General features: G+C 36.1%; 1 protein-coding gene across 1 annotated transcript in view; it reads left to right on the plus strand.

Annotated features, from left to right (window-relative positions):
• Positions 1 to 19,493, plus strand: part of ADGRA3 (adhesion G protein-coupled receptor A3) — a 56,673-nt gene that overhangs the window by 20,121 nt on the left and 17,059 nt on the right. Inside the window, exons 3-10 of the mRNA XM_040588318.1 lie at positions 2,659 to 2,730; positions 4,120 to 4,191; positions 5,097 to 5,168; positions 6,758 to 6,918; positions 7,786 to 7,999; positions 8,963 to 9,127; positions 15,846 to 16,047; positions 19,099 to 19,248. Of these exons, the coding sequence (XP_040444252.1) occupies positions 2,659 to 2,730; positions 4,120 to 4,191; positions 5,097 to 5,168; positions 6,758 to 6,918; positions 7,786 to 7,999; positions 8,963 to 9,127; positions 15,846 to 16,047; positions 19,099 to 19,248 (1,108 nt within the window). The remainder of the gene's footprint in view (positions 1 to 2,658; positions 2,731 to 4,119; positions 4,192 to 5,096; positions 5,169 to 6,757; positions 6,919 to 7,785; positions 8,000 to 8,962; positions 9,128 to 15,845; positions 16,048 to 19,098; positions 19,249 to 19,493) is intronic.

The raw sequence follows: 19,493 nt of genomic DNA on the forward strand, positions 1-19,493 counted from the left end.
AAAATTGATGTATATTTTTTTTTAATAGGTTCTCAGTCTAAGATTGCTCTACTGTCTGGCTTGTGTTTTGGGTTTTGTGGAGGTTTTTGTTTTTTTGTTGTTCTGGGGGTTTTTTTGGTAGCAGTATTTTTACTTGCTAGATGAAAGATACAGTTAGTGTAAGATAAAAGATGTACTAATGAGCTAGAGCTTGGGGAAGTTGTAATTTTACCCTAACTGAAACCATCTTCTAATGGATGTTTTGGACAGATTTTCTTTGATTTGGACAAATAAATATGTATAACTATATCCTGTTGGTTGAACTTTGCCAAAGAAAATTTATTAAAATCAGTGGCTGAGATAATTAATTTCCTGTTTCTAAAACTCAATAGTTGGTATAAATATATTTGTAAGTGTTAAAAACAACAAAAACTTTAAAGCCAAACACAACTTTCTAATGAGATTGTCTCTCCCACCTCCCTTATATGTGAGAATCCTACCAGTCCGTTGGTTTAACCAAGGGTAATTTCTTCATTGAGAAACTGTCTTAGATCCTGGAGTCCTGGCAGTTGCACCAGCCTGTATATCAACATCTTTTACTGTTTCTGAAGAGCTGCCAGACATGTCAGCGCTGTGTTAATTTTGAGATCTTTAAATATCTCTCAGTTTTCATCTGCTCATACTTTTTGGTAGATGAATTCATAGCTACTGCTTACTAATGACAGCTACTGGGAGGGGGGGAAACCCTAAGTAGAGACACCCCAACTGTTGTAGTTGCAGGTTGAGCAAATGCTAATACTTCAGGCATTCAGGGTGTTTTTTTTAGAATTATTTTAGTATGGCGGTTCATTAATGCTTTGCTGTCTTATCTACAAAATACAGAATATACATTGAATGAGTTTTATGAAAACATGAAAATTGTTGGCATTTCTTTTTAAAAATAATTTCTTAATTCTAGTGTAATTATCCTTCTGGAACCAGCATTAAGACCTACTAAGGGGAGGGAAAAAAGCAAAAAATTACAGGAAGAATAGACTAGTCAGTTTTTATCAACTAATCTGACAATGTATAAACAGGTTGTGGAAGTAATAAAACACTTGCTTTTAATTTTAAAACTTTTTTTTTTCTTTCTACTGAAGCAGTGGATATAAGAAAGAGGTGTATCAGGGAGTATGCTTTTAAGTAATGAAATTAAAAATCACTGATAATCTAGGCTAGTGGATTTCCAAGGCATGTTGTCAAGGTTGTTCTCCCCGAGTGTTTTCCATAGGGAGATTCTCGGTGGGAGTTATATGATTTTAAACTGAAATTTAAAATACGAACAGTAAGTATCATTTTTCTTCCCTGTTCCAAAGACTGATGGTAAATAAGTGATGAATAACATTGAGTATTCTCAGGTTTGTCGTGGTCTTGGTACTGTGTTTATAGCCTGCTGAAAGAGGCTTACAAACATTGCAGTTCTTCAGGCTTCTGAATACTGCTTTGGAAGTAGTTGGCAGTCCCTGCCACCGTACAGGGCAAGAAAATAAAACTGGTAAGAGAAGTGTGTATGTGTCACAGTTTTACTTTAAATTTACCTTTCAGTACAGTAAATTAATTTTCGATATTTCAAGTATTTAAATTGAAGCATGATCCATGTGCCATGACACTGTTGCAGCAATACTAGTTCATCTGGCTGTAGGAAATGCTATTGTAAAATCTCGGGATGAATTTGTATTTTTGATCATGTATATCTGTGTGATGGTAAGTGTACTGTTCTTTCAGGCAGTATTATTAAAGTTGTGGTAGACTTAGGGATGTTTTTCCTACTCTTGCTTACTAAAACATTGCTTTTAATTGAAATTACTGAATTTCCTCTCAAATTCAGTATTTTCAGATATTGCCAAGGAGCGAGAAAATTTTTATTGTAGTAGTAAGTGCCTGCCTATGAAGTTTCGGATAGTAGTGTAGTAAAGATTTGGGATGAATAAGGAGGTGGAAATAATTTTTGCATTCATGCAGTCATAAAGTTTGTTCAGAAGTGTGTAGATGCTGCCAGATGCTTTCTGTGGCCTTTCAAATTAAGATATATCTGCAAAACATCTCATGTTAGGAGTTAAGACTTCTTTATCGCTTGTACAATTAATAAAGCAGTTTAATGCAATAGTTACTTTACATTTCTCCTTATAATCTCCTGTTCTGGAAACTTAAGTTTTCAAAACCTGTGCTCTGAATTTTTTCACCAGCATTATTTGGGATTCTGGCTTTGCTTCTGTACTGCTAATGTTGGTGGAGACTTTCAGTGTTGTGTCTTTGGTGTATTTTTAGAATCTTGTTTTGTTGCTTTTGGTAGGACAGGAAAACACTGTGCCTAAATAGTATTGTACTGTGTAATGAGCAAATACTACACCTTGAGCAGCTGTAATCTATTTGGATAATGTGGCAAAGTGTCTTTGACTCTATACCTCTTCATGTGATAGGAACTGATAGAATATTTAAAGGAATACACATGCTGTTTCTATTCTTTCTAGTTAAAATAAGATTTTTCAAATTTTTAAAGATGCTATTTCTACTTTCTCTAACATATGTGGTACAGGGCTTTTGGACAGTTTTCAAACAAGCTGAGACAAGTCTATCTTCATGCATGTATATCTGTTTTAAAGGGTAGTTCGTGCTAAATGTCTCAATTTTTCTCCACAGGGACCTTAAGAACAACCTTATTAGTACTATAGATCCAGGAGCTTTTCTGGGACTTTCATCTCTGAAAAGACTGTAAGTAGTATATCTAGCTAGTCATTTTAAATAAACAAAAAAACCCCTGAGAGTAGAGTTAGTCTTAGCTTCTGGAAATTTAGACAGCAAGGCTATTATATATTAAAAGTTGAATACTTGTTGTCTAAATTTATACACACACACAGATGTATTTATGTATGACACAAAGTCTGCTTTTAGTCTTATGACTGAAGAACATCCACTGCCTGTGGCTTGGCAGTCTCCCTTGTTCTTACTGACAGTCTGTTCTATTATTCCTCCCTCTTTGTATTTCAGTGGCTTGAAACATCACTGGATGAATGTTCGTTCAGGGCTTTGATGCCATGAAGTCATGTTTTGTTAAATGTTAAACTCCTCACAGCTTTGGTTTTTTTTCCCCAAAGGTCTTACTGGAACAGAGAGTCCCTTGCTATTAATACTACACTGAAGTTACAGCACTGCTAATGCTGCTTTATTTATTGGAGGTTGTGCCAACATTCCCATTAACACGTTTTTTTGGCATTTATACCTTGGGTGTAAAAATTCTGTCCCAGATGAAATTTGACAAACAAGACCTCAGCGTGATGGCCTCTCTTCAGAAAAATATCTTCAGATTTTCAGAATATCTGGGGGAGCTTTTAGGTCTTAGTGATTTCAGTGCTACACACAGACAGGCAGACACACACCCAGCCTGCCCCCCCCTTCCCCCCCCCCCCCCCCCCCGCCTTTAGTCAGCATACAGCTTTCTTTACATTTTTGTAGTATGTTCATTTGTCACAGGTCAGATAATCTGGCTCACTTAAAAGGAAATTTTGGTGGTAATTTTGGAATTTTTTTTCCCAAATTTTCAAAGAAAAGCAAAACTTTTGAAAACCTTAAAAATAAAGCTGAAGGACCAAGTCTGGACCGTTACTACTTGCAAGCTTAATTTTTATTCCTTTAAGATTTTTGGCAATTCAATTTAATACCTATATTGTATAATATTTAAATCTTTAAGTATAAATATAGAAGTGGTCCTACTTATGTACAATAAACACACTAGTATAGGTGTCTCTGGCACATCAAAAAATTGAGCGATGTAACGAATATGATGAATATACTGTACAAATGTGAAATAATGTACTTTGTAGTGATGTAAGCTAGTCCTTTTCTAAGGGGATTTAGTGGTAAGGCTGGGTTCATTTAACAGTGTATGCGCAAACTATTATTGCTTTGGAAATGGAATGAGGGTGGTGTGTGTGTGTGTATGCCATTATAGCAGTACTTGTTGGGTTTCTTGAAAAAAACCTAAGCGTATATATGATGCAAACTGTTACTCATTAATTTTAGTTTAAATACTTCTGTTTGCAGGCTGTATATCATTTGGTAATAAACGAATTTACTCCAATTTTTGCTTTTTCCTATTTATAGAGACTTAACTAATAACAGAATAGGCTGCCTGAATGCAGATATATTTAGAGGACTTGTAAATCTTATTAGATTGTAAGTATAATTTGTTGTATATAATTTCACTTCTTAAGTTTTAGTTTTATGTAAGCTAACATTCTTTGTTTCAATGGGAGTGCTTTAAGTATGCACTTGGAAAAACATGCAATGTGGCTGTGATTGTGGTTTGTTACTTGGTAGCAAGCTTAAAAATAAAGGGCAGTGGGGGCAGCCAAAGGCATGCTACTCAGTGCTCTGTCTGCTTAGTGGTGATTTTCCAGGTTCTTAAAGGTATAGCGAGGGGGATGATGACTAGCAGACTGTACAAATTATCTTTCCTAGAAAAATATTTTACAGTTATGGAATCTTAATATCTATGCCATCTACCGTAGTGTCAGTGTGGTTGTGTTTTGCTGGCTTTCTTGCATGTTTTGTAGTTTGTAATTTACTTTAAGAAAATAACATACAAGATTATGGAATGTTTCTTTGCCCTGGTCATTAGCTTCTTATGCAGTGCTTTCACTGATACAGGGAAAGTGGGATGTGTAATATTTTAAAAAAAACATTCTGCTAGATCTAACGTGCTGCTTTTTAGGATGTTAGTATCAACGCATCAATTCACTGTGAACAGCAAAGTTAATGTTAAACTTAATGAAATTTATGCTCGGCGTGTGCTAGTTGTTGCTTTAAATACAAAAGAAAGTATTTACTTTCAATCCTTATTCCCAGTCTTAAAATTATTCAGAAGTATGGGGCATGCTTTATTTTGGAATTCTTGATTCTTGTAAATCGGGTCTATCAGACCTGATTATTATTCTTAGTCTGGTGAACTATGACACAGCGTCATAATAGTATCTTGGAGGTTTTAAAATAATGTTATCTTGAAAAGGGATCTTTTTTTTTATAATGCAAATGTCAGTTGCTTGAGCATGAGTTCAAAACGTAATGCTTTTATTTCTTAGGAATCTTTCTGGAAATCTGTTTTCTACACTTACACGGGGAACATTTGATCATCTTGGTTCGCTAAAGTCTCTGTAAGTACTTATTGTATCTAATCTTAATTTGTGTAGTTATTTTTGTTCCTAAAAAACATTTTATATATGCTTGCTTGTACTATGGTTTTGCATTTTTACTTTTAAACGTCATAAGAATGGTTTCTTTGTCTGAATAAGTACATGGGAAATGTATGTACAGAAATTTAGTGTTCATACAACTTCCTTCAAAAGATGCTTGGTATTTGTTACATAGTTCCGAGAGAACAAATCTATACTGGTATCTGGGCTTCAGAAAGTTCTATTCTGTATGCATAATTTATTACTTTTATTAAACGATTAGTGCTTTACACCTTTTTTTAACAAAGGGAACAAAGACTTTTAAGGAAGATCTTAGTCCTTGAAGAGCAGTATTAGTTCTGTTACACACATCAGTGAGTACATCACAACCTCATGGTATTTTTCTCTCCTTAAATTGCATAAGAGCTGTAATCCTGTGTAAAGAAGAAAGTAAATGAAAAAGAGTATCGGTGCTGATGAATAGCTTGCATTTTTCCCTGGTAGTCATGACAGTTGGCTCACTGTACTGGGACTTTCTGAAAAGGTCTGACTTCTGGCTTTGATGCTGAGTTAATTTCTTGTTTATAAAGTCAAACATTTGTTTCCCTTCTGCAGCTTCTTTTAGTTGTTCACGTTATTCCTGATACTTTAATTGTGCACATGAAGTTTGCTATCCAAGAACATCACAGATCTGACAAAAGAACGTGGATATAACCATTGCTATTAAAAATGTGTGTCTGGAGGAATTCCTGTGAACAAAGACCAAATGGAGTTTCACAGGAGTGTTGATTTAGTGTTTGAAGTGTTCTGCCTGTGATGTTGTGTTACCCTCTAGACATTTGCAAAAAGAAAAAAAAATGTTTTCACTAAAGGTAAAATACAGTGTAAACACAGCAATATATTTTGATACATTTTTAACTGTTTCTAAACAGATAAAATATTTATGGTCTGTTTCAGTTTAGCTTACAACAATCACCTGTGGGGGGATTTGGTATGTCTTTTAGTAGAAAGTGTTAAATTATACAGAGAAGACTTTATGAATCAATGAAAAGCCTTATGTGATTTTCGTATAAAGTAGAATAAAAATATCATTTAATTTGTGTGAATAGTGGGTCTGAAAAGAGAAAGGGGTGGGAGTCTATTTTTATATTTCTATTGATTTTTCTGTTAAAGCATTTGGTTGCTAAAATGAAGCAGTCAGGTGTGTTCTTAAGTTATGGTGATGCATATTCAAGTATTTCCTTGTTATTGCTGACTTAAATTATGCGAATTCCTTCCATGAAATAAATTACTAGAATTTTTTTCATGCATGGGTATTAGATGTTCCTCGTGTTTATGGAGAGGATTCCTTTTCTTGGGGACCGTGTACTTTTGTTCTTAGAGCACAGTTTGCAGAGGATTAGATTATCTTCCAGTATGTAGGGGTAGGCAGCTCCACTGTATTTCAGGGTTTGACTGCTTGTTGTCTGTGTATTTGTGACAAAGAAGGGCACTGCATAGCTGTTGATGTCAAGTTTTCATACCTTCAAGTGTTGCATTTTGTCACACTACATACCTGGTTTGTGTTGCAGAGAATTTCAGACTGATTATCTTCTTTGCGATTGCAACATACTGTGGATGCATCAGTGGTTAAAAGAAAGAAATATAACTGTACGTGAAACTAAATGTGCCTATCCCAAGTCACTTCAGTCGCAGACAGTGACGGGTGTTAAGCAGGAGCTTCTAACCTGCGGTAAGCACTCTTCACAACTGACACTTGTTTTCTAATGCATTCCAGATTCTGTTAATATTAATGAACAGACTTTTTTGCTTTGTTTTGTTTCCCTGAAATTCAGCACTTGTATGATAGTGGTAATAGTGATTCTTTTTCAAAGGCTGATCTTTAGTTGCAATTCAATGGTGTTTGCTTTTGGAAAGAAATGATAAGTTGATGACTGTGGATGTCAGTCTGTAGAAACTAAGGATCAGTAGCATGCTCTGGACATAAACTCCTTTTTCCTGCTAATCCATGTTTTTCAGGGATTTTTACCTCAACTTCACAAGATGAATCAGAAACTGGTAGTTGTTTCCAAAGTCTAGCTATTCATAGTCTTGCAAATGATTCCAAGCCCAAATTTCTGAAGTTAAAAGGTCTTCATTTTGTGACTGAACTCTCCTACATGGCGATTCTGTTGCTGATTAGTCTTCTTGTGACGAAACCACGACCAACTTGCTTCACAACTTTGTTGTATTAGAGTTACTCTGTCAAAATAATAAAACATAAGTAGTTGTGATTTCAAAATCTTAATAGTGAGAAATTGTGAAGAAGTGAAATGCATAAATATATTTTTCATTCAAGTTCACGTTTTTCACTCTTTTGGATGTGGGCTAGCAAAATATTTTTGAAATGTATTACATTAAAGGAATACACATCGTAAAAAATATGAGAATTTGTATTTTTCAATACCTGATGCATTAAATGTAGTTTTTGTATGAATCTTGCAAGATGCAGCTTACAGGGATGTGATACTAATAACTGATAGTATATTTTTGTACTCTTTTTGAAAATCATGTATATAACAGATCCTTGCTATTAATTGTGCTTTTGTTTGAATTCTAGAACCGCCACTTGAATTACCATCTTTCTATATGACTCCATCTCAGCGTCAGGTTGTCTTTGAAGGAGATAGTCTACCCTTCCAATGTATGGCTTCATATATTGATCAAGACATGCAAGTCTTGTGGTATCAGGATGGAAAGATAGTGGAAACTGATGAGTCCCAGGGTATTTTTGTTGAAAAAAACATGATCCATAACTGCTCACTGATTGCAAGGTGAATCCATGAAGAGAAAATGTGTTTCCCACTCCTTACTTTCTTCTCTGATTTCACGACTATTTCCATAACCAGTAAGGCCCTCAATGTCCTTGCTGAGTGGACATATATAGACAGAAACATCCCAAGCAGGGAAGTAATCTGTAACTTGACACATGTCTTAAATTACCTGTGTTTGGTCACTGTCAGTGTCAGGTGTGAGAAGGGAGTGCTAGAGATTTGATTAATGAAAGCTACCTGCTTAAAACGGGATTTGTTAGAGCAGGTTGCCCAAGACTGTTGCAGTTGGATTTTAATTATCTCCCAAAGATTACCCGATGCAGTTCATGTAAAATATGTTTGTGGTAGGATACGTTTGTTTTCTTGAAACATTAAAATTATGAAAACAAGGCATTTAAGTGAACTACTCATAGATTCTTTCCTCTTCCTTTTGAGCATACCACAGATGGTAATATTGAAGTTCTGCAGCAGAGATCTATAAGTATAATCTATACTGCCTGCAGCAGATTTTTGACTCATTCAACATCTACTGCTTAAATATCCTGTAATTGTATTAGTAAATTAGGCCTTCTAACTTAATCACAAATCAGCATTTGGGAAACTATTTTAGTTTAGCCTTTCTGGAACAACTATACAGATTTTGTTTTGAAGAGCAATGGTAACGCCTGGGGAATTTGGACTTCTTGCCTCTGCTTTCTGAAGTCAAGGAACTTTTTTCCAATGGGTGTTCTTTTTCCTTCTTACCTTGTCAAAATCGAGAGCTAGAAGGCTAGTAAATTATTTCTCTCTTAATTACAGTACATTGATTCATAGATAGTTCTAGTTTTGTAAGATCACTCACAGTTGAATGTAGTTGGTTGTTTCTTCCGTTGACTTTCTGTACTTTATTAATCTTTTGGTAAAAGTTAATCTAAAATTTATTGCAAGAAGGACTGTCAGGTTTTGTTTGTTTTATCTTCCCAGTGCACTGACAATCTCAAACATTCAGGCTGGCTCCACAGGAAACTGGGGCTGCCATGTACAAACCAGACGTGGGAATAACACAAGGACAGTAGACATTGTGGTGTTAGAAAGTTCTGCACAGTACTGCCCTCCAGAGAGGGTGGTGAACAATAAAGGTGATTTCAGGTTGGTAACCTCAGTTATTTTTCAGAGAAAAGCCCATTTAATTTTGTTTTTAACTAAGGTATTATGCTTTAAAGGCACTTATGTGGATGTTTATTTGTAAGTGATGTGTAATATATTTTTAACTGTTCTAAATTAGTATGTGTTGAAAGAAGGGAACACAGCTATGCTATGAAATGTTGAACTTCGAGCCTGTTAACTCATGTCTTTGGAAGAGATGAAAATTAAGCCATGATATTTGAAGTATATAAATGAAATTACTGGAATAGAGTAAAACTTCTAGATGATCTGTGAGTTAAGAGTTGGGCCACATGCTGACAGTTGGGATTTCCCCCCATTTTATCATTCTGTTTTTAGAACCCTCCTGCTTCTATACAACAAAATCACTATATAAGAAATAGTAATATGGGTTTGGTTTTTTTCCCCTGTGAGTAACAGAGTAAATAACATGAATGGTTCTTCCTTTTAATGATTGTTGGGACTGTAGTGGCAGCTCTGATGTTCCAATGTGTTGAGTATTGCAGAGTATTTTATCTCTTGTTCTTAACTCTTCACCTGTTTTCCCTCTTCTGATCTTTCTGCTGCTGGTCACTGTAACAACACATTACTCCTGGAGGTGCCAGCTGTAACAGATAGCTTCTGTATAGATGTATGTAAGGTAATTCCCTTTATAACTACTCTGTGTTGTACCTCCCTGCAGTAGCTCCTACTGAGAATTAGTGTATGTCATAGTGTATGTTATCACTATGGTGTGTAGGGTTTCTTAATGTCGTAGTAACTGCTTTTCCCACTCATTTATTTTCACTTATGCTGCTTGGCTATGTTGATCTGCTTGATCTTTTGTTGACATTTATAAACTTTTCTTCCTTTCCCTGTGTACGTTAGAGTTCATTAAAGTCATCTTTCTATATGGCTAATCTAAGACCATAAATCTTTTATTTTAAGAAATGAAAAGTAAGTTAAAGCATGTTGCTGAGACATAGTTTTTGGAGGGAGAGAAGACAAGCTTTCAAGTGCAGAAGGCCTTCTCCAGTTGTAGCAAAAAATTCAGGTAAAGTCCTGGCTGGGAGCATTTGTTCTGAGTTCATCTTCTTTATGTTCATCAGTTGGACAATTTGAGAGGGAAGGTAGCTGGCTATGAGGAACTATTAGTAAGGGAAATAGTGTTAAGATCACTTGCTGTACAGAGGCAATTTGGAACTACTGAAGAGCTTTGCTTTCACATTGTAAGGAATAATTTATGTAATAAACTTTGTACATATCCTCTTTTTAAACCATGGTGGTTTCAACTACAGGGATGAGCATTACATTAGAGAATGAGAACTTCCTGTTTAAGGTAAAAGGTGAAGAAAGTCAAACAGATGCATGCTGTATTTGTCAAAGAACACACCTATTTAAATCATTTACGCATTTTTTTATGATACAAGTGTGAATCGTTCTTTGATATGCCAATAGATGTGAAAACAGATGGTAAAGACTTATTTCTGAGTGTTTTCCATTAAATTAACCTGTGCTGTTCAGTGACTGTTCAGTGTAATAGGATTTACCCCCTCTGGAATTCGGTAGAAAGAAACAAGATTTCAGGAAATGTTCAGCTTACCAGAAAGTTTACTGTCTGTAAGTTTACTATAACAGACTTCCATTTGTAGTTTAGGTAGAGTAATAATAAAGAGCAATTTTTCAACTTTGAGACCATATGGAAATAAGGCTTTCACTGGTGAGAAAATTGTTCTGAGCAGATGGCTGTAAATGATCATAGGTGAATTTAATTTTATAGTTGGTTTTTTTAGTTGGAACTGGTTAGTCATTTTAGCTTGGAAGCTGTTTCAAAACTGGCATCTAGATTTTTATCCCTTCAGAGATGGGATAGCAAAGTGTAGCGGAATATGTTTATCTTCAGTGTCTTTGGCTCAGTAATAATAATTTAGCATGAGTTTATAAAGATTAGGCAAAAACTGTTTTCATCATGGAATCTTTTTTTTAAAATTTAGATATTTTAAGTCTTACTCAGACATATTCAGATGTCACTGAATATGTTACAATCCATGATTAAATTGAAAATAACAGTTTGCATGTTAAAACGTAACCTAATGCATCTGCTGCAGTAAATCATTCAACTGTTATGTTTTGAGTAATTTTTTGATGGTAGTTGATAGAATTCTTTCTTAAATTAAGAATTATCCTTTTGAAAACTTACTGTCTGTGTGTAATTAATCTTAAAATTTTAATTGTCATGCTGAATTTAGAGAATTACTAAGATGTAATAAGAAAAAAATATTAGACTACCTGTAAGTTAATGAAATTATGATATAAAAACTCACTGAAACTGAAAGTTGTGGTTGGTTTAAAGAAATGAATGCTTTCAAAACAGAATTAATATGTATGAGGGAAAGGATTCTTTTATAATGTCATGGTCTGGCGTTTTTTTTTTCCTGAAATGAAATTGCAGTACTTAAATGTAAATGAACCATCTTTTCCCCCACAGCTGTCTGCTCTCATGTATATGTGATAAATTTTGAGCACCTAATTATAAACGGTGATGAAATAGAGTGTTAATACAGTTCAAATTTGCACTTCTGCTAGCAGCTGGCTAAACTGTGAAAGATATTCAAGCTTAGGCTCACAAGAAATTAGAGTGCAGCCAAACTTATGTAGCTTTTGTTTGCATTATGAGAATTTCATGTCATTAGTCACCTTTTGAGCCCTGCTGAGGGCTTGTCCTCTCTGGCTTCAAGGAAAGTGGAGAATGTCTCATCAGCTTACCTCGTACAGGTATTGGGGGGGGAACAGTTCATGACTGAATATGGTCCAGGGCAACATCCACAAAAATGGGGAAGAAGGGAAGTGTAGTTCCAGCTGGAATCAGTTCCCTTATCTCATCCACCACTGGGCTGCAAAGAAGCACGTACCTGCACAGGGAGAGGAAAGGAAAGAGGATAAGGGACACTGTTCCCCATGACGCACTGCTAAGTGACACTGCACATTTGTGGGTTTTTTGTGTATGTGCGATTATGGTAGAAATTTGGGAGTTTTGAACTGCCCACCTTCTGTATTCAGTTTAATGGAAAGCTTTCTAAAACATTAGACTAATAATTTATTTGGTTTATTAGTAAAATGGTTCTGTAGACATGTAAATTTGTTACAAAGATAGCACAGACTATACGATGGTCTGGCATTGCTAATGTTCTTTTGAGAGGATCGTGGTAAATGATGATAAAATGTTGTGTAGGGAGATGAATGAAAACTAAATGCAGTAGGAATAAAAGGACAATAACAGAAGGGAAAGAGATGGATAAAAATAGGGGAAATAGGGAGAAGAACAGAGAGAGAAGGCAAACAATCTTGTGATAATCTAATAACCTTTGAATTCATGTTAAACGCTGAATCTCACATTTTTCCATTTGATGGCTACAGAGGTCCCAGAAGATACATACAACTTAGAAATTATACTTGCTTGAAAGTATAGTAATGAAAGCCCTCCTGAAAAACTTGTTTTTCATTTGAGTCCTAGTGTTTCACTCTGGTTTCTCTTTTTCTAATTCTTTAGGTGTGAATAGTGAGGAAAGCACTATGCTATTTTTCAGTGAAAATATTTGTCTTGGAGATTGTGTCATACAACATCTGTCAGGGCTGTAAGGTGAAACATTTGGTCAAAACGGAGCCAGCCACACTTTAACTTGAAATGCTATGGGAAAAATACAACTTTAAAGAAAACTGAAAGGGATATCGGTTTCTGTCTTAACAGACAAAGTGGCGTCTTCTACGGAAACAGATATCCCTTTCAAAGTGGCGTCTTCTATGTGGAAACTTAACACAAAAATTTCGGTGTTGATGGAACTGTTTTGGAAATGATGTTTTGGCAGTCCAGTGTCAGCGTTTCTGGAAACCTGACTGCTTCTGGGAGCTGAGGTTTGGGTGTGTTAAGCAAGGTATTTGTGCACCTGTGTGTCTTCTAACAGCTGTGCCAGATTAGTTGTCATCCTCAGCTGCCTGTTTTCTTTTTGGCTTTGTTCTATGAAGAGAACGTTATGTATCCATAAGGAGTGGGAGCACAGAAGTAGCTCATCTTTGTACTTGTCTTTCCAGTCTGTGTTGATCAGACTTCATTTTAATTTGTCCATACAGAAATTTCAGAGACTTAGATAACTTTGTCCTGGTTTCAGCTGGGATGAAATTAACTTTCTTTTTACTAGCTAGTACAGTGCTGTGTGTTGACTCTGATATGAGAACATGTTACTGTATCCCCTTTCCCATCCTTTCTTCCCAGCGGATCTGTAACTTGCTCTGTCCATGATTAGAGTGGCCAGACATGACCCAAAGTGATGCTTTTGTTAGCTTGCTCAGGTGCAGGTGATGCTGCGCCAAGGTTGCAATTCACAAAGACTGTTAACAGTTTTTCTAAGCAAGATTTCCGTCCTTTCTGCTGGCTTTTCTTCTGTATGGGGAAAAAAGATGGTAAATAACTTACCATTGCAGAACCTATACTTGTTGTTAGAATTAATTCACATTCTCTAAAATACCTATATATAATTCCTGGCATTTAAAAACTGCTGATCTTTTTTTTTAATCTTTCTTTTAACCTCCATCATTGCCATCAATTCTGGTATAGTTTTCCTTTCTGATAAAGGTTGAATGGTGACACTTCTGTTAATTTCTTGAAGTGGCTGCTGAGGCTCTGATATTTGCTAGGCTGAGTGAAGCTCTGCTACAATACCCAAATAATCTTCTGTCTCTTCTAGTATTCAGATACTATGGTGATAGTCATAATAATAAGTCTCCTTTTCGTAACTAAGTGATGTCACTACAATATGGAGAACTGATTTGTAATGCCAAAGCTGTTATAAAAGGTAGTAAAACTTAAGCCTTTGTTTTCTTTTTTGGTTTGTTGTAATTATTGTTTAATCTTTTCTGTAAGATTCCTTAGTGACTTTGAATTCTTTTGTGGTTGTTGCTATGACCTGTGCGTTTTAGGAGTGCTAGCAGCAGTTATCTTCAGGTTGCTTGTTGCCCAGATGGCCTGGAGTGAGAGTCTTTCTTAAACCATTACTGAACATGCAGAAATTGTTCTGCGGGAGCTGATTAGGAATAAATAGGAAATTGAGATAGAGAAGACTTACGGTATACCCCAAAAGATTAATCTCTTGCATTATTTAATATAATTGAGAAGTATAGCCTTTTGCCTTGGTGCATCCCTGGAGTTATTCTCTTCTTTGAGAAAGAACTGTGATAAATCCCAACATCTTCAGTAAGATAAGTTACTTAACTGATGAATAAGGAAGGAATATTAAGCTGACTTGTTCTGTTTCTCTGTTTTAACAAGTTTACTTCCATTTTAGTTTCCTGAAATAAAACATACTTCAAGGTATTTACTTCATCCTCCTGAAAACATGGAAATATATATGTATATAATTCTTTTTCCCAAATATAGATATGTTCTGAGAATTTCTTCATTTACATGATAGTAGCAAATAAATGGCCATTTACTGAACTGCAGTCCAGGTATAAGAGCAACCTTTAAATTACAGTGTAACATAATTTTTTGTTTAACCATTTCAATTCTTGGAGATGGCTGCTTTGTGCAAGGCCCTTTGAAAGACTTAAAACTGAAGAAAAGTATGTTAGCCCTTAAGACTGTTCAAGGAGCTTGACTTAATAATGGTGCAGGCAGCCTGGGATGATCAGATGAAGCTCTGTTGCTCTCAGTTCTAGTTAAACCTTCTGTGTTGGGTTGTTGGATTTGAAATACTTAGTATTCTGCAATTTCAGTATGTATGCTTTCTGCTTTTAAGCTTGGAAGTAGTAGTGTTCTGAATGATAAAATACTGCTTACAGATACCTTAACGGGGGAGAGGGCCAGAAGCGGGGGCAGGCAGACTAGCTGGCAGACTAGCTGGCATTCCTTGTCCCTGTCCTTCTCTCTTCTCAGCATTGCAGTTTAATTCAGATGTGATTTCCTTCTATTCTTTTGTTTCCTTTCAATCAATTCTGATGTCATGAGTGATCAGTGCACTAAAGGTGTATTGCAATTTAATTTTTTGTATTTATCCTTTCTTTTATTTTTATCTGTATATTTTTATGTAGATAAAATATGCAGTAAAATTACAGAGGAGAAAGTTGAGAGAATCTGAGAAGTCTTTCTTAAGAAGTGCTTAGTTCCATGTACCTTGAGTGAAAGGAATTGTTTTCTACTTTCTTAACATTATGAACACTTTATTTTCCCTCTAATATCTATTTGGTGTTATGTTCAGTTGCAAAATTGGTCCAAATGGTTGTACTACTGCTACGTATGAATATAGTAATCTGTTCATATCTGCAGTTTAGTATTGGTATGAATGCAGTCATTTGAAAGTTACATTGATGCATGTGAACAGGACAAGCAGAAAGCGTGCAGGGCTTTCTACAACTGGTTTTATAGTGTTAATACGGAATTTTTCATTAAGTGGGCAAGTATTTTTTTTTTTAAAAAAAGTATTTTTAGTAATTTTATAGGCACCTTTTTCTCTCCATGTGCATACCATTAGAACTCATTCTGTTAATAGTACAGAAATATGAACAGCTTGAAAATACTGAAGGCGAGCCAAGGTGGCCCTTTAAATAGTTTATAGAGATGCTTAGGTTTGAGTATCTCTTTATTTCATGTTGTAGTGCTTAATCCTTTTATTTACTTGTCATGTAAATTTGTCTGATTTTTTTTTTTTTTTTTTTGCTTTTGACTCCCCAGGTGGCCTAGAACATTGGCAGGCATCACAGCATACCTGCTGTGTACACGTTACTCTGCTGGCAGTGGGATATATCCTGGCAACTCACAAGATGAGCGAAGAGCCTGGCGCAGATGTGACAGGGGAGGGTACTGGGCTGAAGAGGACTACTCCAGGTGCCAGTATGCAAATGATGTGACTCGAGTTCTTTATATGTTCAATCAGGTAATCTGTGCGTTTCTATAACATCAGATTCTTTAATGAAAATACAAACTCAAAAGTCTGTTTTCCTTTTTTAAGCTGGTAATACTGGTGGTCTAGATGAATTATGATGAACACATGCCTCTGAGTACAGCACTAGAACTTGTAGGTTTATGTTGAGTTTGGTTTAATACCTGTTTTGAGTGCCCCTAGACTGAAAGTGTACTTGTGTAAAGCATAAGAGAACGGTACTTGTCATGATTGTTTTGTCAACTGGATGTCCTGTCCTGCCCACATGCCATAAAGAAACAAGGCTGGCTGAAGTTGTCATGGAGAAGAGCTATTTTAATTATAATAATAAAGAGTAGTCAAACTCTGCTCTGTCTCTGTTGCTGTAAACTTCTAATAGGCTCAGTGTGGCCGATGACAGTTAACTACAGTGAAAGCAGTGAGTATTAACTAGGTTTCTCTGGTCTGGTAATACTCACCAGGATACAAGAGAGTATTCTAGATTTTAAACGTAGCTATGAAATGAAATTTTTCAGTTCCAAACTTCGTTTGAGGCTTATCTCTAATGCACAATTTCATGAACACTGTTCTGCAGCAATATACCCATGCACTAATGTACCCGTACTTGTATGTATGGGCACTGTATTGTAAAATAATCCATAAAGCTTTTAACCTCTGGCTTGAGCTTCATGTTTTCCAGTGCATACTGTCAGATCACTAGCATCAATGCAACAGGTGAAACTGTGGAGAGATATGAGAATGTGTTTTGGGTGTTTGTGTGTGTTGGGGTTTTGTTGTTGTTTGGTTTTGGTTTGTTTTTTTATACAGCTATGCCACTTGAGTTGATGATGTTAGTAGCACCACCCATGTTTAACATAATAGAGAAGGATTGCTGTGTGTTACGTGTGTTCGAAGTGTTTCAGTGTGTGAGCTCACATTCTTTTATAGAAAACTTCACAATGTTTTTCAGGAACACCACAGGCCCTAACTGGGACAATCATGATCTAAACTGAAATTTGTCCTTTGTATATGACTGATTTATCCATATAGTGAAGCCTTGGCATTCAGTGGCTTGGGCTAAATCTAGTTTGAGGCAAAAAACGTTGAACTGCATTATTGTATAGACGGGTTGTTGCTGACTTGCTTGCTCTGTGTTCAATTACTTCTTATTGCAGACATAGCTTTTTGTCTTCCTGAAGGGTGAGAGGGAGAGAAAGGGAAAGGACTGCCAGTTCTGGCCCAAGATAAACTTAGGGGTTGAAATAACTATTTGTGCTCTACTGTTCACATTCCTAGGACTAGAGGGGCATGCCATGGCTTGGTCACAAGGAACATGTTTGAGGGTTGAAATGGAGGGTGGTGGTGCTTAATGACCTGTTGACAAGTGAGAGCTGATGCTGGGGATCCCTTTGTTGTCCCTTTATGGGACCCAGCAAGGTTGAGTGTTCGCTTATTGAAAGTTTTGATGCTGCTAGCTTGCCTTTTCACTTGGGAATTCATGTTTTCCTGCAAGGCCTGTAACAGCTCAGTGCTACTCCTGCCTGTGTACTGTAGCCCAGCTTCAGAACTGCAGCTGCTCAAAAGCATAGATTATTCAGCCTGTTATAATTGCTTTTGGTTTGCCAGCATTTACAGGTTGTATAAGAATGCAACCAACTTTGTGTTAGGAGGTTTAAAATGGAAGGGTCAGATTGGTATCTTCAGAAAAGCGGAAGTACAATTTCCATGTGTGAAGTAGATAATGTCCTAACCTGCTTAAAAATCCATGTGCACAGGTATGCTACACGGAAAAAGAGGTTTCTTTTTTTATTTTTTCAAGGGAGAAGTGGCATGTTTTGGTTTCAGAAGTTATTTTTACTTATTAGAGCCTTCCTCTTTTTACCGTGTAGTAGGTCTGGAATTCTTAGCAGTATTCTGCACAGAAATTTATCGTCTCAGAGTCTAGCATTAAATGTAATATTATAAGCATCCTTAGATCCTTTGAGCATTAGAACACTGCCAAGCAATTTAAATCAAGTAGAGGTCTAAGTTTAAAATAGTGAAGCCTTTGTAACATTTATACAACAGCATTTATATTTCACTGTTCTTGTTTGTGTATCACATAGGTGAAAGTAATGTTTGAAGAACGAGTTCAAAGAAATTATACAGAACAACTGAATTTGAAAGTTGACTTTGTTCAGTGTGTGTTATGACTTTGAACTTTATTTACACTACAAATGCATGACTTCTAGTGTTTTGAAAAAAAAAATCTTACATTAATTGAGGTCAAAACATTGTACAAGTGCTAAGACTAGCAGGGACAAATACATAGTTGTGCTTTGTGGCAGATTGCAATTTCAGTAGGGCAGACTAGATATCTGTACACCCAAAAACAGAGATACAGAACATCTCTAGCTTGGATTATGGATAAAGAGCATCTATACATGAGCTGATAACATTTGCACAGCTTTCCACTGTACTATATGAAATTTTTTGGTTTTGGTCCCTGCTGGCTTAGGCATGTTGATGTGGCGTACTGTTTAGTGAAGGATTTTCCAGCATGGTAATTGTTTCAGAAATGAAGTAATGAGCTTTGTCATAGAGAGGATCTATCTTGTTGGGGTGGTTGTGGGCTTTTTGTGGGTGTTCCATTCCTGATGCTTCCTGTAATTACAGAATCAAGAGTAAATGCTACAGCAGTGGTGTGTCTGAATTTCTTTTGGCTTCTCTTGCTATAAAATGCTATATTTTAGGAGTTTTGTGTTGTCATGCCTAGGCTCTGGTGAAAAGGAAAATAAGCGTTTGACAGTACTTTTAATTTTCTTTTTTCCTTCCTTTCTTGGTAGAATGCCTCTTTCCTAGGACAATCCAGTTTCTGGCTGCAGGTACAAATGCTGGTTCACTGGCTTGTAGGAAATGGTTTTGCTAACAGATAGGGTTGTGGTCCCTGGCTACTTAAAACACTGTGATCCCTGTGGGAATTGCTATCCTCTTTGGGAAAATACTTACTTATTAATTGCTAAAATGATAGCTCTGTCTTGTACTTAATTTTCACTTCTTCAGGATGCTTGTTTGTTCTCTTTGTAGATGCCGCTCAACCTTACTAATGCAGTGGCAACAGCAAGGCAGCTCTTGGCTTACACTGTTGAAGCAGCAAATTTTTCTGATAAGATGGATGTTATTTTTGTGGCCGAAATGATAGAGAAATTTGGAAGATTTGCTGAAAAATATAAAGAGGTAACTGGATAATTAGCCATCACTTTAAAAGTAAAGTGTTTGTCCTTAAGAGTTCTGAGCAGTGAAACCTTCTCAACGTTAGATACAGGCACTGAGTTAGTGGATTATCAGATTCTATTCCATGTTTTTGTTTGTTTAGTAGGTCCCTGATGTTGCTGACCCATGGTCACAGACTTTGCATTCGCGCTGAGATGATCCAGCATTCACTGGACCTGTAATGTGAGTAACACCTCTGGTCAGCACTG

The sequence above is a fragment of the Falco naumanni genome, chromosome 1 (assembly GCF_017639655.2).
Source record: "Falco naumanni isolate bFalNau1 chromosome 1, bFalNau1.pat, whole genome shotgun sequence".
In the NCBI taxonomy this organism is placed as follows: domain Eukaryota; kingdom Metazoa; phylum Chordata; class Aves; order Falconiformes; family Falconidae; genus Falco; species Falco naumanni.